This window comes from Pelophylax lessonae (genome assembly GCF_965119305.1).
Source record: "Pelophylax lessonae genome assembly, chromosome: 4".
Lineage (NCBI taxonomy): Eukaryota > Metazoa > Chordata > Amphibia > Anura > Ranidae > Pelophylax > Pelophylax lessonae.
The window spans coordinates 138,030,514-138,049,392 of record NC_138771.1 but is presented as its reverse complement, the minus strand read 5'-3'; the positions used below and the strand labels follow the sequence as shown (position 1 = coordinate 138,049,392).

Below are 18,879 nucleotides of genomic sequence, written 5' to 3'. Positions count from 1 at the left end.
AGTCCATACATACAGAAAAAGAGAAGATACTTAGAATGCGGTGCACCCGGGAAACACAACAGTATCACAACAGCAATGGAAGACTCAGCCCAGCCTTAGGCGATGTCATTAAGGCCCTGTTCACAGGTAGTGATTTGGGATCACAGGCTGGCAGTATCACCGTGATTCTGCCTGCAATTCCAAATCACACTGCAATGCTGGCAAAACGCAGCACGTGTGTTTGTGTTCCTTTTATTTTTAGTGGCACCAAAACATGGTGTGGTTTTGGATCCTTGTGTGATAAATCACTCAACAATCACAGCAAAACCACACCACATTTTGGTGTCACTAAAAATGAATAGAACACAAACACACGTGCTGTGTTTTACCAGCATTGCCGTGCGATTTGGATTGGAATCTGGATGTGGCGGGCGGCGGAATCACAGGGATATTCTTCCCACAATCCCAAATTACTACATGTGAACAGTCAGGGCCCAACAGGCTAACACAACAGCAATTATAGAAGACTCAGCACCCAGCACCTCAATCAACCAACTTTGCCAGCAGTTCCCACAATCTTAGATACCTAGTTATAGTATGAATCAATGACAGGAAGAAATACTGCCCTTTAGTTTTAGCCTGAAGAGCACAAAAGGGAAAGAGGCACACACACACATATATACTGTGTATATATATATATATATATATATAATACAAAATTTGAAACTGTGCATGGAAAACATCATTATTAAAACCACAACTAATTGTTGATATAAGCAGCGACTCTGCTCTGCTGTGAGATAATTAACACAGAATACATTCAAATATGTAACAAAAAGGCCGCGCAAAAATAAAGTGATAATAAAAATAATGTGATAATAATAATAATAATGTATGCTATACATACTAGCACATTATGCCATCAACTTTCAGGGAGAAGATTTTTTGTGGTTTACTGCCACTTTAAGCTAAGACCAGTAGGCCTAGCATCGCATGGAAAGGGTCAACAACGTCCTCAGTAGGACTACAATGTAGCAGCTAGCAGCATACATTTAAATAGGGATTATTAACCTTCAGGGCTGCATTCAAATGTAGTAGCACAGCACTCCATATAGCTAAGGGTAAATCTCAGAATGTTCCCACTGTTATGTGAATGTGCTGATAGCACACACATGGGGAGAGAGAGCCTGTTCATTTGTAGGTCGCCTTCCTTTTTTTCAGAGCCAATCTTTGTCATAAAATAGATAACACAAGAGCAAAAAAAAAAAAAAACCCATCCTGCCCACTGTGCTTATATTCAGAATGGCAGGATTGGTTTTTGTAAGAGATCATCAACCTTAAACCTATTTTACACTCTAATGTTAAGTCTGAGGTATGCATTACAAGCATGAAATAAGGGGAGGATAAGAAGAGTTATTATGAAAGAGTTTATAAAAGAATAGAAGAAAAAAACTGAACTTCAACTGTTCTAGCAGCCCTGAACTTGATCCATGGTTGAAGTTCAGATCTAGATCACAGCACACAGAGAGAGACACACCTGGTGGTTGTTGGTGGTGTCCTCCTGGAGTTAAGGTTAAAGTCCAGACTCCAGCACAGCAGCACTTCTCTGTGTTATCTATGTCCCTGGGATCAACTGCGGGTATAGGATTGTGTATAAAAGATTGTATGGTTGTGTTTTCATTACTGTTTTTTGTTTTTTATTGGTTGAGCCAGGTGGACTTTTCAACCTGTCTTTTTTCAACCTAACTAACCATGTAACTGTGAAGGTTAGCCATGCAGTCTGCATAAAAACTTCAAATCCTTGTAAACTGCTACCTAGACTTCCTATTAGTTACCTACAGGTGCTAGATGTGTTTTATAATTCTTCCCAAAAGCACAAGGAGCTCCATAGGCTGTAAAAATCTTTAATACAAATGCCAACCAGATTATGCATTGACTAGAGATGGCCCTGTGGTTCACCTGGTGGTCCGTTTGCGGCGAACTTTGCTCGTTCGTGATTCGCCGAACATGCGAACATATGGCGATGTTCGCGACCGCCATATTAGTTTACATTGTGAAGAGCTTTGACCCATGACACATCCATCAGGTGGTACAGGACAGCCAATTGAGACATTTCAGTACATGGACATAACCCCTACCTTATAAATAGACCTGATCTGGCTGCCATTTTACATTCTGCCTTTTGTCAGTGTAGGGAATGGTTTGCTGTGTGGAGCAGTGACAGATTGTTAGTGACACAAATCGCTAGCAAATAGGTCCACAAAAGTCCTTCTAAGGACTGGTATAGGTGCTTTTGTCAGTGTAGGGAGAGGTTGCTGTGTGGAGCAGGGACAGACTGTTAGTGACACAAATCGCTAGGTAATAGGTCCACAAAAGTCCTTTTAAGGACTGGTAGAGATGTGCTATTGTTTGGCCTATATTCTGTCTTTTGTCAGTGTGCGGAGAGGTTGCTGTTTGGAGCAGGGACAGACTGTTAGTGACACAAATCGCTAGGTAATAGGTCCACAAAAGTCCTTTTGAGGACTGGTATAGGTGTACTATTATTTGGTGTGCAGTATATAGGGGTGTAATACACTTATAATATACTTTCAAATATAGAAAGCATATTATAGTGGATTTGAAGCGGGTCGTTATATAACAATATACTTTCATAATAGTGCATTTGGGTACTGCAGAAATTTTGCCTATTTCACTGCGTTCCCTCTGCTACACACAGTGACAAACGCTACTGGGAAAAAAAGTATTATAACTGGTGTGATATACCAGTGGCCCCCCAAAACGACAGATTGAAGCGGGTTGTCAGATAACAATATACTTTCATAACAGTTTATTTTGGTACTGTAGAAATTTTGCCTCTTTCGTTGCATTAACTACACACAGTGACAAAAGTTACTGGGAATTTTTTTTTATAACTGGTGTGATAGACCAGTGGCCCCCCAAAACGACAGATTGAAGCGGGGTGTTATATACCTTCTTCCACATATACTGGGCTTCTCTAGAGACTTTTTTCACAGGGTCATTTAAAAAATGACAGGCAGAGGAAGAGGCAGGCCCTTCTGCAGGGGTGGTAGGGGTAGGGCAGGAGCACCAGGCTGGAGCCAAAGTGGGAAGTTGCAGAAGGTACGTTCGATTACGTCAAAGGATGCACCAGACTTGCTTGAGTGGTTCACTCAGCCTTCCTCTTCTGCACCCTCATCCTCTCTATCTGCACCCTCTTCATTCTCTGCTATGTGCACCCCCAAAGACTCCACCACCAACACCACCACCATATACCCTCCGCTTGAGTCACAGGAATTATTTTCCGATCCATCACAAGACATTTACGATGCACAGCCATTCTTGGCATCGGATCAGGCAGAGGAAGTAGCAACAGCCGCCACTCAGCAGTCTGACGACAGTACCCAGATAAGCCCAAGGTGGGTGGTCCCTGCTGTTGCTGCCTACTCCGAGATCTCTAATGTTAGTGGTGGGCAAGGTGACGTCGATGATGCAGAGGCAAAATTTCTGCAGTACCCAAATACACTATTATGAAAGTATATTGTTATATAACACCCCGCTTCAATCTGTCGTTTTGGGGGGCCACTGGTCTATCACACCAGTTATAATACTTTTTTCTAATTACGTTTGTCACTCTTTGTAGTTGTATTATCGCTGCAGAACTGCTCACCAGTCACAATGCTGCACAATATAAATCCACCATAAAATGTTTTCTATATTCATCCAGCACTGTGACTTCCTCATCTTCCTGCTCCTCGACGGCTTGATCAATGACACAACGCAATACACTCTCCAGAAAGAAGGCGTAAGGTACGATGTCACTGATGGCACCCTGGCTGCGACTGATCAGTTTGGTGATCTCATGAAATGGCCGCAGAAGTCTGCATGCGTCACGCATGAGCAGCCACTGGCATGGTGAAAAAAATCCAAGCTCCCCAGAACCTGTCCTGCCGCAGAGTTCATACAGGTAGTCGTTAACTGCATGTTTCTGCTGGAGCAGCCTATCAAGTATATACAAGGTTGAGTTCCATCGCGTCGGGCAGTCACCAATAAGACGTCTGACGGGCAGGTTGTATCGCCGCTGAATGTCAGCAAGGCGAGCCATTGCTGTGTAAGATCTTCTGAAATAAGCTGAGATTTTCCTGGCCTGCCGCAAGACGTCCTGTATCCCAGGATATTTGACAACGAATCGCTGCACGACCAAGTTCAGGACGTGTGCCATGCATGGCACGTGTGTAATTTTGCCCTGTTTCAGTGCGCTCAGCAGATTGGCACCGTTGTCGTACACCACTTTACCAACTGTCAAATTGAGCGGTCTTAGCCACTGATCTGCCTGTGAACGCAAAGCTGAAAGGAGTGCAGGACCAGTGTGGCTCTTGGCTTCCAGGCACAGACGCAGTTCAGCATGTCAATGTCTCACCTGGCATGTGGAATAGGTTCTGGGGATCTTGGGCGGCGCAGCGGAAGAGACGGTAGCAGCGGAAAAGGAGGAGTCAGCCAAGGAGGAGAGGGAGAATGGAGTAGGAGGAGGAGAAGAAGAGGCAGGCCTGCATGCAAGCCGTGGCGGTAAAACCAAATCTACACAGGTGCCACGGGTTACATGCTTGACGGCCGTCAGAAGGTTCACCCAGTGGGCAGTAAAAGTTATATACCTTCCCTGCCCGTGTTTGCTAGACCATGTGTCTGTGGTCAGATGTATCTTGGCACCGACACTGTGTGCCAGAGATACATTCACTTGCTGCTGAACATGGCCATATAGCTCTGGGATGCTCTTCTGCAAGAAATATTTCCTTCCTGGGACCTTCCATAGTGCTGTTCCAATGGCCACAAATGTTCGAAAGCCCTCCGCGTCCACCAGTTTATATGGCAGTAGTTGGCGGGCTATCAGTTCCGACAAGCCAGCGGTCAACCATTGGGCAAGAGGGTTATCCAGCATCATCATTTTTTTATGCTCGAACATTTGGGCCACTGAAGCCTGCCTTTTTCTAGAAAAATGTGAGGACGGCATGATGGAAGGTGGAGTGGAGGAAAATTGTGAGGAGAGAGGAGAAGGAGAAGAAGAAGAGGCTGGACGGTGAGAGCCTGGAGTGTGGCTTTGTGGGTTCTGACGGTGTTGCTCCCACTGGGCTCAGTGATGGGAGTCCAGGTGCCTTCTTAAGCCCCTTTCACACAGGCGGACCATTCAGATCCGCCTGTCCATTTTTTTTACGGATTTGAACAGTCCCCCCCAGGCATGTCTATGGGGCATCGGATGTCAGCGGAGACATGTCCGCTGGCGCTGACATCCGATCTGTCAAATCTGGATGGATGGAAACCCAATTTTCCATCTGTCCAGCGGATCATCCCTAGGAGAGTGTTGGGCTTACTGCGACTTATGCGTTGACTGCAAAGGCTCCAGCATCAGGGAACGCATAGACCGACAGGTGTCCGACTACATCGGGTTAACGACCGATGTGGACGCTCTGAGAAGTGATGAACCCCTGGACTACTGGGTGGGCAGGCTTGACGTTCAGCGCAGCAGGGGGGATCGTGACCGATAAGCTCACTTGCCTAGCTCACGACAGTGTTGACTACCTCACATTTCTAAAAATGAATGAGGCATGGATCTCGGAGGAATTCAACACATGTGACCAGTAGACCATGTTTGATTCAAATTCCTCATGACAGGCCACAAATATCCACCACCACCCATAACAATTCATGGTCCCTGTCTTAGGTAAATACAGCGGCATAAAAGGCCTTTTATATCCGTTGAATGCCTAATTGCTACAGTCTGTCCCTGCTCCACACAGCAACCTCTCCCTACACTGACAAAAGACTTTTGTGGACCTATTAGCTAGCAATTTGTGTCACTAACACTCTGTCCATGCTCCACACAGCAACCTCCAGCCACAGAATACAAAGTTCTTTGCTGTCAGGTGAACGCCTCTGGGCTAATTTTTGGGGCCTGTAATGGCTGACACTTCTGTATCCTGTGAATGCCTAATGTACCTCCAGCCACAGAATACAAAGTTCTTTGCTGTCAGGTGAACGCCTGTGGGCTAATTTTTGGGGCCTGTAATGGCCGACACTTCTGTATCCTGTGACTGCCTAATATACCTCCAGCCACAGAATACAAAGTTCTTTGCTGTCAGGTGAACGCCTCTGGGCTAATTTTTGGGGCCTCTAATGGCCGACACTTACTTCTATATCCTGTGACTGCCTAATGTACCTCCAGCCACAGAATACAAAGTTCTTTGCTGTCAGGTGAACGCCTGTTGGCTAATTTTTGATTCCTGTACTGGCCGACACTTACTTCTTTATCCTGTTAATACCTCATTTTTCAGACTGGAATTGAAAATCATTTTACAGATGTGTGAATGGACCCCATATGTATTTGACATGTATTTACCAGCTTCTGTCAGTTCTGGCTGATTTAGAAAAAAATATATATATATTTTTGCTGGAAAAAAAAACAAAAAACTTTTTATGGCAACTTTTCCAATAGCAATACTTCTGGTATGTCAGTGCCCATGTTGTGGGACTATGATGTGTGCATAGATAGTAAGTATTTTGTGGCTGCAAATATGACCTGGAGGTTTTTCATGTTCACCTGCCATTAAAATGAATGGGGCCCGTTGCGAACCTGTGGTTCGCAAACATTTGAGCGAGTTTGCACGAACCGTTCGCGAACCGTCCCGGCAGATGTTCGTCCATCACTAGCATTGACCAGCCATTACTCCTCTACCACACCTACAGTTGCTAAATGTAATGTGTGGCCGGACTGACCAATAGTAAGGAGCAGACGGGTACATGCCACAACTTTATCTTCTTGCCTTTACTGTAAGGTTCAGCTGGTAACTTATTAGGGTTAAAATAACCACAGGTTTGCTTTAAGTTAAATGTGATGAGCCTTATAGTTGTCAATACTAAACTATCCAAATATACACCATGTAATCAAAAAGAAGCTATGAATTTTGTTTCTTACATATTCCATGACATAAAAAACATAATATATGGATCAGTTAAATCTATACTAGTAAACTTTTAATCAAATTGTAAATATAAATTAACAAAACAAAATCAAAATCATTAAACATATGTGAAATAAAATAGTGGTAGAGAGATGAGGTGATCACCAGTCTTGTCAATTCTGCCTATTCTAAATCAAGATCCATAATCATGCAACTGTGCAATATACTGTATACCTTGTATAATGCCATAATTGTAGTCAACATTTTTTTTTCTCTATAAGGAGCCATGTGTGTCCCATACATAAAGCTGTGTGTACAAAGCACAACATATGGACAAGGACCTTTATTTTAAAGCCCCGTACACACGTAGCGAACGTCGGCCGAACGATCGGCCGTCTTTTGTCCAGGGCTGTCGTGTCGGCTGAAAACTGCAAAAGACTGCACGTGAATTTTGTCGGCCAACAACAGCCGACTGCAGAAGTGATGTCATGTGATGGTTAACTTTCCGTGTGTTTTTTCTTTTCTGAGCATGCCCAGTCTTGCTAATCGGCTGTTTGTCGGCCGAATTCTGTACTGACTGGCGAACAATCGGCCGTTCTGGTGTTGGCATACAAAAATTTTAATGCCTGCACAACAGATTCTGTTCGGCCGAAAATGCGCTGTCGGCTGTCGGAAGCATCATACTAACAAGCCTACAATCGGCCGATCGGTCGTCGGCCGAATATTTACGGCCGACAATCGGTACGTGTGTACGGGGCTTTAGTCTTGTCATTTTCTAAATCCCCTTGACTCTCTGCTGTAAATAACTGTCCAATTTATTAAGTTAAGTTCCTTAAAGTATAACTAAAGGCAAAACTTTTTTTTCTTTAGTTGTGGATAGAGTGGAGAGAAATTAGAACACCTGTCAGTTTTTATTGCTGGCTGTGCCCCAGATTAAGAGGTTCACCCTCTCTATTTGTCGTGTCCATACAAATTTTGGGTTGTCCTACATAAAGTAATAACGAGGAAATCTTTCAATGGGGACACTTGTTCTGGTGACCTGGGGGTCCCCAAGGAGTTCCCTTAATTTTCTGGGATTTCCTCTCACTTCCTTTTTGGCTATGGGACAGGAAGTGAAGGCAAATCTCCCCAATGGGACACAGATGGCGAAAAAAAAAAAAGTATGACATGGGTTATAACCCTCCCTTACTCTATCCAAAATGAAAAAAAAAAGTTTTGCCCATAGTTCTACTTTAACCTTGTATGTTAGCTTTGTGAATTGAGCCTATAGACATTAATGTGGCAGACGGCTTATGAAAACTGATTCCTATGTATGGAAGCAAGTTGCCTCTTGTGTGTACCGCTGTCTGCACCTCCTTTGTAAAACACTTGCACATATTCAAATGGAGGGGAGCCAAAAAAGGGGAACAGTTTTCATTCCTGGACATGTATTGTAGTTCCCTACAAATAACCCTTCAATGCCATTTTTCAAATGGAAGCAACTGTTTAGGGTTCTGAGGATGCAAGTTTTTCTTTTTTTTTCTTGGTTGAACTCAATGGACATGTTTCTTTTTTAATCTGGTAAAACATCTATATTTCTGGGGTTAGGTTTCAGCAAACTGTTAATCATTTCAAGGTGACCCTGAAGAAGTCCGCAGGACATGACGCATAGGGCAGAGCTTGCTGATGTAAGCGTGCAGGCTGGGAAGATTTGAGGACAGTCAGACACATTTGGATTATGGTTACGCTGTCTTATTATTGATTCTTTGTGCACAGAAGTAGTGTACTTTTTATGTAAGTGTTATTTTATGCATCTTAAAGTTGAATTGCTGGGAAACTACTCTTGCAGTGGGACTCCACTTACACTGCAATGGTTAAATGCTTGTTTCTGTCAAGGATACCATAAAAAAGCACTTTACTTACCTTACCCCCCCCCCCCCCATTATGATTACCTTACTCCAGTAACAGACACTTTCCTATTGCCTCCATTGCTTCAGGTTGTTGGGGGACCCTCAGCGACCGCACTTCCAATACAGAACTACGTGATGATGTCAGAGTGTGACTGATGAATGCAGCACTGAAGAAAAGCATCTTTGGGGGACCAGTCTCATGGAGGGGAGGAGCTTGTGGGAATGCGGGATAAGATAAGTAAAACTTTCATAAAATACCCTAGGCAAAAACAAACATTTAACCCATGCATTACAGGGGGAACCCCACTGCAATTGTAGTTATGTTATTTGCCTAGAGATGAGCTTTTAATAAATGGTTTATTGTATTAAGCTATGAGACTCATAAAATGTCAATCTATTGAACCCGAAAGAGTACATCCTTTTCATCTAGTGAAGGATACCAAACCTTGGTTGTTTTATAGCAAATTTGATCTTACTCTTTATATATAGTTAAGGTCAATCCAAAAGCGTAAAGTTTGTATCCAGGATGTGGAGTGGTACACTGAGGGGGTACACAGGTGGAATTGCAGAGATGTATCTTTATGAACACAATAAATGAAAAAGTGTCACTTGCACTATGTTGTCAAAAGTATTGGAACGCCTGCCTTTACACGCACATTAACTTTAATGGCATCCCAGTCTTAGCCCGTAGGGTTCAATATTGATTTGGTCCACCCTTTGCACCTGTAACAGCGTCAACTCTTCTGGGAAGACTGTCCACAAGGTTTAGGAGTGTGTCTATGGGAATGTTTGACTATTCTTCCAGAAGCGCATTTGTGAGGTCAGGCACTGATATTGGACGAGAAGGTCTGGCTTGCAGTCTCCACTCTAATTCATACCAAAGGTGTTCTGTCGGGTTGAAGTCAGGACTCTGTGCAGGCCAGTCAAGTTCCTCTACCCCAAACTTGCTCATCCATGCCTTTATGGACTTTGCTTTGTTCATTGGTCCAAATCATTTGGTGGAGGGGGGATTATGGTGTGGGGTTGTTATTCATTGGTTGGGCTTGGCCTCTAAGTTCCAGTAAAGGGAACTCTTAAGGTGTCAGCATACCAAGACATTTTGAACAATTTCATGCTCCCAACTTTGCGGGAACAATTTGGGGATGGCCTCTACCTTTTCCAACATGACTGCGCACCAGTCTACAAAGCAAGGTCCATAAAGACATAGATGAGCGGGTTTGAGGTGAAAGAATTTGACTGGCCTGCACAACCCGACAGGACACCTTTGGGATGAATTAGAGCGGAGACTGTGAGCCAGGCCTTCTCGGCCAACATCAGCCTAACCTCACTAATGCGCTTCTGGAAGAATGGTCAGACATTCCCATAGACCATTGATGGCAAACCTTGGCACCCCAGATGTTTTTGAACTACATTTCCCATGATGGTCAGCTAAACCGCACAGTGCATGAGCATCATGGGAAATGTAGTTCCAAAACATCTGGGGTGCCAAGGTTCGCCATCACTGCCATAGACACACTCCTAAACTTTGTGGACAGCCTTCCCAGAAGAGTTGAAGCTGTTATAGCTGCAAAGGGTGGGCCAGCTCAATACTGAACCCTACAGACTACGACTGGGATGTCATTAAAATTCACATGCGTGTAAAGGCAGGTGTCCCAATACTTTTGACAATATAGTGTATATGAGGATTGTATATGAATTTGGGAACTATTAAAAGATTAGATGTTATATTTTTATGGATTGATATTATATCAGAGACTATTGGTGGTATACAGAGTGTACTTTTCATATATTGATTTTCGTGTTATATTTTGGTAAGGTTTAGAGATGGTATAGTATATGAGACTTATGTAGATATACTAGTTAAGGTAATAATTACATTACTAGTATACATATCTTTTTATTGTAGTATCTCTGTAACCTTAGGTACTTTCCATTGGATTTTAAAAACAATGGGAGATTTGGGCTTTTTAATAAACTTACAGACCACTTTATTAAAGTACAGCCTTCAATTGAACAGACCAGTTAGGTCACCATCCAAACTTGTAAACTACAAAATGTATGCCACAGAAGGTATCCAGAAAAGGAGAATGGCGGGTTTCCAAGACTGGCTGACCAACAGTTGCTAAAAATAGTAAAAATAGAAAAAAAAAAGATCGCATTGGTACTGTTAGCTGATGGATGTGAGTAGGAGCACTTACAGGAGAATGAGAGCTCAGGGTTGACCAATGTTGTGATATCCGCTAGTCCAAAGAGCACACAGGAGCGGGAGCAGTGACATGGAACAGTTTCCAAAAGTATTACCATCCATCATATTGTACAACACATGCAAGTGGATCACAAAAGTATGTACATTACTTTGAAAATCCTTTGACAGATAAACCGGTTTCTATACATAGGTTTCTATATATGACATGATATTCTATATCAACAGATAAATTGCATTTGGGATGGAGATAAGAGAGATGGAGGACACTGGTTTTGCTTTGGGGCCCCCAAAAAATTAGTAATGCTCCAGAGGCAAAATCTTTTCTTGCAGATAATAATTTCCGAACATTTACAGTATAAGTTTTGAACTTGTTCCACAGGAACTCTCTATATTCCCTTATATTTCTAGAAAACAGGACACAGATGCATGCTCTGTAACGTTATACTGTTTCCACAAACTTATACTGGAATGGAAGGTAGCAGGAGCCACAATGCATGGTGAGATCAGGTATGTGCTACCAAGGACATTTTATACCTCATTCCAGTAAGTATGGTTCTAATCAGGTCCTGTACATATTTTACATACATTGCATAAAATAGGAATTCTTCCGATACATCTGCTTCTTTAAAATGAAGATTTCATTTCTTTTTGTCTCCAAAAAAGAATCTTTTTGGTTTCTCGTTCTGTGAATAAAGCAAGTCAGCTGTTAGTAGTAGTACAAGCACAAGTATGTACCATGCTCAGGGCTTTTTTTCTCAGACAATAGGTGCAGGAACTCCCCTCTTTCCGAGGTACTCCTTTTCTCTGGCCCTACAAACCTCCGAGCACCATTCCTTGGTCCCACCTCCGAGCACCATTCCTTGGTTCCACCCCCTACCCACCTCCGAGCACCATTCCTTGGTTCCACCCCCTACCCACCTCCGAGTACCATTCCTTGGTTCCACCCCCTACCACCATTCCTGGGTTCCACCCCCTACCCACCTCCGGGCACCATTCCTTGGTCCCACCCCCTACCACCATTCCTTGGTTCCACCCCCTACCCACCTCCGAGCATCATTCCTTGGTTCCACCCCCTACCACCATTCCTTGATTCCATCCCCTACCCACCTCCCAATACTACCCTTTCAGACAATACAGAACCAAATATCATTTTGTTGTGCTAAGTAATTTTGTATATAATTTGGGAGTGATAACAAGAAACATAGTAAAATAGATCCCCTGCAGCCAGCAACAATAGATCCTCCTAACAATGGATCACAAAATCTCCCCCCCCCCCCCCAGGAACAATAGACTCAGGCAGCAATAACAGATCTCCCTACAGCTAGCATCAATTGACCCCTCCCTCAACAGTAGATCTCTCCCAGCAAAAACGGACCCCCCCCAGCAACATAGAACCCATCCCCAGCAACAATAGCTCCCCCACCAGCAACAATAGACTCCCTTGCTAAAATATATCCCCTCCAGTTAGAGTAGATCCCCTCACAGCAAGCATCAATAGACCCTGCAGCACACCCCAGCACCCCTTACTATTACATACAGTCAGTTCTGGAGGTGCCGGAACTGCGTTCCCCCACGTTCCCGCTGAAAAAAAGCCCTGACCATGCTTATGTAAATGCATGCATTATATAATTGCAGAAGATGTAAGGTCTCAAATCTTTAACACTATAAACAGTATACTGTAATACTTTAGACAGTATTTTTGTACTACAAATAAAACAAAACTTACATAAAAATTATCATGTAGGCTTTGAATATAACAGTTAGCTCACCATGAATAATTTTGTCTTTTACATGTATCCAAAATGAAAGTAAGAAAAACAAAATATACTCTATCTATCTATCTATCTATCTATCTATCTATCTATCTATCTATCTATCTATCTATCTATCTATCTATCTATCTATCTATCTATCTATCTATCTATCTATCTATCTATCTATCTATCTATCTATCTATCTATCTATCTATCTATTATATTGTCAAAAGTATTGTGACGCCTGCCTTTACATGCACATGAACTTTAATGGTATCCCAGTCTTATTCCGTAGGGTTCAGTATTGAGTTGGCCCACCCTTTGCAGTATAACAGCTTCAACTCTTCTGGAAAGGCTGTCCACAAGGTTTAGGAGTGTCTATGGGAATGTTTGACCTTTTTTCCAGAAGTGCATTTGTGAGGTCACATACTGATGTGGACAAGAAGCAGTGGCGTACCAGCGGGGGGTGGGGGGGCTGTCCTCCCTGGGTGCCACGCACTGGGGGATGTCAGGCAACTCAGGGGTGCCTGCCGGCGCTGCCAGGCCAGCCCGCACTTCCCTGTGAAGGCAGCTGCAGTAGCAGCGCCTTCAGTCCACGCTGCTCACAGGGGGCGGGAAAAAGGTAAGTGCCTGTGCAGCCTCCCTGTGTGCCTGGATAGGAGAAGCGGCCAGGGCAGCTGCATATAGAGGAATTGATTTTCCATATTACTCCTGCAGCTGCTGAATGCCTGACTCTCCTCCTCTCCCTCCTGCAGGCATTCAGCGGCTGCAGGAGGAATACAGAAAGATCAATTCCTCTATATGCAGCTGCCCCACCGCTCCTCCTATCCAACTTCTTTTGCTGGCCCCCCCTAGTGCTGTCCAGCCCCCCCCTTTCCAGCAACCCCCCCAGTGCTCTTCAGCCTTCCCTCTCCAGCCCCCCCCCAGTGCTCTTTAGCCCCCCCTCCCAGTGCTCTTCAGATCCCCACAGTGCTTTTCAGCTCCCCCATGCTCTCTGGCTCCCCCCAGTGCTCCCCCCTTTGCTCCCTGGCTTCCCCCTCAGTGATCTCCAGCTCCAGTTCCCCCCAGTGGTCTCCAGTGCACTCCAGTGCCCCCCTCCCCCATTCTCTCTGTCCCTCTGGTTTTCCCTGCCCCCCCCCCCCATGCTCTCCACCCCGCGCTTTCTAACCCCCCTGCAATGCTTTCCAAGAACCCCCCCATAATTCTCTCCAGTGTTCTCTGCTTCCTCTGTGCTCTCCGGCCCCCCTATTGCTCTTCTATCATGTCTGCAGTCTCTGACCTTCTCTTGTATCATGTCCTCAGTCTCTGACCATCTCCTGTATCATGTCCTCAGTCTCTGACCATCTCCTGTATCATGTCTGCAGTCTCTGACCATCTCTTATATCAAGTCCGTAGTCTCTGACCATCTCTTGTATCATGTCTGCAGTCTCTGACCATCTCGAGTATCATGTCTGCAGTCTCTGACCATCTCTTGTGTCATGTCTCAGTCTCTGACCATTTCCTGTATCATGTCCTCAGTCTCTGACCATCTCCCGTATCATGTCTGCAGTCTCTGTCCATCTCTTGTATCACGTCTGTAGTCTCTGACCATCTCTTGTATCATGTCATCAGTCTCTGACCATCTCTGACCATCTCCTGTATCATGTCTGCATTAAATTAATCAGAAATACATTCTAGACATTGTTAATGTGGTAAATGACTATTTTAGCTAGAAACGGCAGATTTTTAATGGAATATCTACATTCAGTGCCTTGCGAAAGTATTCTGTAAAACTGTAATTTTTTGTGAAGAATCAACAACAAGTGGGACACAATCATGAAGTGAAACAAAATTTATTGGAAATTTCAAACTTTTTTAACAAATAAAAAACTAAAAAACTGCAAAATTATTCAGCCCCCTTAAGTTAATACTTTGTAGCGCCACCTTTTGCTGCGATTAAGTCGCTTGGGGTATGTCTCTATCAGTTTTGCACATGGAGAGACTGAAATTTTTGCCCATTCCTCCTTGCAAAACAGCTCAAGCTCAGTGAGGTTGGATGGAGAGCATTTGTGAACAGCAGTTTTCAGTTCTTTCCACAGATTCTCGATTGGATTCAGGTCTAGACTTTGACTTGGCCATTCTAACACCTGGATATGTTTATTTGTGAACCATTCCATTGTAGATTTTGCTTTATGTTTTGGATCATTGTCTTGTTGGAAGACAAATCTCCGTCCCAGTGTCAGGTCTTTTGCAGACTCCATCAGGTTTTCTTCCAGAATGGTCCTGTATTTGGCTCCATCCATCTTCCCATCAATTTTAACCATCTTCCCTGTCCCTGCTGAAGAAAAGCAGGCCCAAACCATGATGCTGCCACCACCATGTTTGACAGTGGGGATGGTGTGTTCAGGGTGATGAGCTGTGTTGCTTTTACGCCAAACATAACGTTTTGCATTGTTGCCAAAAAGTTAGATTTTGGTTTCATCTGACCAGAGCACCTTCTTCCACATGTTTGGTGTGTCTCCCAGGTGGCTTGTGGCAAACTTTAAACGACACTTTTTATGGATATCTTTAAGAAATGGCTTTCTTCTTGCCACTCTTCCATAAAGGCCAGATTTGTGCAGTATACGACTGATTGTTGTCCTATGGACAGAGTCTTCCACCTCAGCTGTAGATCTCTGCAGTTCATCCAGAGTGATCATGGGCCTCTTGGCTGCATCTCTGATTAGTCTTCTCCTTGTATGAGCTGAAAGTTTAGAGGGACGGCCAGGTCTTCGTAGATTTGCAGTGGTCTGATACTCCTTCCATTTCAATATTATCGCTTGCACAGTGCTCCTTGGGATGTTTAAAGCTTGGGTAATCTTTTTGTATCCAAATCCGGCTTTAAACTTCTACACAACAGTATCTCGGACCTGCCTGGTGTGTTCCTTGTTCTTCATGATGCTCTCTGCCCTTTAAACGGACCTCTGAGACTATCACAGTGCAGGTAGATTTATACGGAGACTTGATTACACACAGGTGGATTCCATTTATCAACATTAGTCATTTAGGTCAACATTGGATCATTCAGAGATCCTCACTGAACTTCTGGAGAGAGTTTGCTGCACTGAAAGTAAAGGGGCTGAATAATTTTGCACGCCCAATTTTTCAGTTTTTTATTTATTAACAAAGTTTGAAATATCCAATAAATTTCGTTCCACTTAATGATTGTGTCACACTTGTTGTTGATTCTTCACGAAAAATTACAGTTTTATATTTTTACGTTTGAAGCCTGAAATGTGGCAAAAGGTCACAAAGTTCAAGGGGGCCGAATACTTTCGCAAGGCACTGTAGGTGTACAGAGGCCAATTTGTAGCAACCACCAGTCCTGTGTTCTAATGGTACATTGTGTTAGCTAATCGTGTTAAAAGGCTAATTGATGATTACAAAACCCTTGTGCAATTATGTTAGCACAGCTGAAAACTGTTGTGCTGATTAGAGAAGCTATAAAACTGGCCTTCCTTTGAGCTAGTTGAGTATCTGGAGCTTCAGCATTTGTGGGTTTGATTATACTCTCAAAATAGCCAGAAAAAAGAGAACTTTCTTCTGAAACTCGACAGTCTATTCTTGTTCTGAGAAATTAAGGCTATTCCATGCGAGAAATTGCCAAGACACTGAAGATTTCCTACAACGGTGTGTACTACTCCCTTCAGAGAACAGCATAAACGGGCTCTAACCAGAATAGAAAGAGAAGTAGGAGGCCCCGGTGCACAACTAAGCAAGAGGACAAGTACATTAGAGTCTCTAGTTTGAGAAATAGACGCCACACAAGTCCTCAACTGGCAGCTTCATTAAATGGTACCCGCAAAACACCAGTCTCAACATCCACAGTGAAGAGGAGACTCCGGGATGCTGACCTTCTAGGCAGAGTGGCAAAGAAAAAGCCATATCTGAGACTGGCCAGTAAAATTAAAAGATTAGGATGGGCCAAAGAAAAATTGTTATGGACAGAGAATCTAACTTTGAGGTGTTTGGATCACACAGAAGAACATTTGTGAGATGCAGAACAAGTGAACAGATGCTGGAGGAATGCCTGACACCATCTGGGAAGCATGGTGGAGGTAATGTGATGGCCTGGGGCTGCTTTGGTGCTGGTAAAATTGGAGATTTGTACAAGGTAAAAGGGATTTTGAATAAGGAAGGCTATCACTCCATTTTGCAAAGCCATGCCATACCCTGTGTACAGCCCTTGATTGGAGCCAATTTCCTCCTACAACAGGACAAAGACCCAAAGCACACCTCCAAACTATGCAAGTACTATTTAGGGAAGAAGCAGTCAGCTGGTATTCTGTCTGTATTAGAGTGGCTAGCACAGTCACCAGTTCTCCACCTTATTGAGCTATTGTGGGACCAGCTTGACTGTATGGTACATAAGAAGTGCCCATCGAACCAATACAACTTGTGTGAGGTGCTTCAGGAAGCGTGGGGTGAAATTTCTTCAGATTACCTCTACAAATTGACAGCTAGAATGCCAAAGGTCTGCAAGGCTGTATTGGACCTTCAGTATATGCATAAATCAATAATGACGGAAATTGATAACTCAATATATATAAACAGCGTGCACAGTGACTTGCAATAACAAATATTAAATATAAGGTGCATATATTATTTATAAATAGTGGTACTGTGCAATGATGCAAATCTTCAAAGAAGATATTAATTAAATATAAAGTGCATAAATGATGCTGTGCACTAATGCCAATCTTCAAAGTAATAGTGCATATAATTATTCATAGTGCTAGTGCCAATAAATAAATTAAACAGTGTTATTTTTTACAAGGTCCATATATTCTTCTTATTTAAGACAAATCCATTTTACAAAGTGCTTCAGTGTCAAAAAAAAAAAAAGAAAACGTGCCAATAACCCAGCTAAAAATTCAGTATCCTCTAATACACCTCTTTAGTATGTGAGTGCTGGTGTTCTTCAGTGCCAGGCACTTCTAGTCATGCAAACCGCTCACCTTACTGCTGCAAATACTACGCTTTGGTATTATTGCCAGTGTGGTTGCTCCACTCTTATCTCATCTTGGCTATCCTTTCCTCTCTTTGCGGGACTGTGGGTACACTTTTCCAATCCTCTGGGGTACTGCGGGATACTATCAGGCTGTCCTGTATCGCAATCTCCTTACATCTGACTCGCAGCTTTAAGGCAGATTGCTGGGAATGTAATCCTTCTGGACATTGGCTGTACCCGGCTCCGGAGCACAGCGCTATGTATAACGCGACTTTCCCTTCTGCTGCTCTCTCCTCACACTCTGCGAGGCAGATCATTGTAAGGAGATTGCGATACAGGACAGCACGTTTTTTTTTTTTTTTATATATATACATGTATATTTGAAGGAATCATATTTGTCTGCACAGGATTGACCCATCACTACACTACATGGGCAACATCTGTATGACTTTTACTAGAACATTCTAAACCCATTATTTTCAGAATATACTTACACACTCCCTCTTATCTGGTAGCGCCATACACCAACACTCACATTCCATACACTGAAGGTGATACAGATGGCATGACTGTCTGACTGTCCAGTCAGAGAAGGCTTCATATTTATTGAAAAAAAAATACAAAGCATTTTGTAAATGGGCAGAGAGGGAGCTGCAGGAACAGCGCCCAGAAGATCACAGCTGTATGTAGTGCAGGACATTCAGGTTGGTGACCTGAATTTTCTCTACTGAAGAAAATCAATACAGTTAGGTCACGCCCCCCCCCCCCCCCCAACATGTGACTGGGCAATGAAGGTGTGACATCAAAAGGATGGGCAAAGAAAAATTCCTAATGCACATGTTCTTGGAAATGGCTGTAAGGTAAGTGGGTCCTGCAGCGACCAACCAGCTGGGAACCGGAAGCAACACAGAAGAGAAGATGTGTCATTATCACACCAAAGATCTCTGAAAAGTAGATCAATACTAGTAATAGAGCAGAAGCAACAAACATCCTTTGACTTAGTACAATGAAAACATGCCTGGTTGAGAATTTGGGGTCACAATCGCATTCTAGACCCTGGCCGGGCAACGCTCTGCTACAATGGTTTTAATCTTGGTTGGTCCCTGCTGAACTGGACAAGATTCAAACCATC

At 43.5% G+C, this 18,879-nt stretch overlaps 1 protein-coding gene across 1 annotated transcript in view; it reads right to left on the bottom strand.

Moving 5' to 3' along the window:
- Positions 1-11,532: 11,532 nt before the first annotated feature.
- SH2D7 (SH2 domain containing 7) overlaps positions 11,533-18,879 on the bottom strand; it is a 43,730-nt gene continuing 36,383 nt past the window's right edge. Inside the window, exon 6 of the mRNA XM_082255898.1 lies at positions 11,533-11,707. Within this exon, the coding sequence (XP_082112024.1) occupies positions 11,663-11,707 (45 nt within the window). The 3' untranslated portion in view covers positions 11,533-11,662. The remainder of the gene's footprint in view (positions 11,708-18,879) is intronic.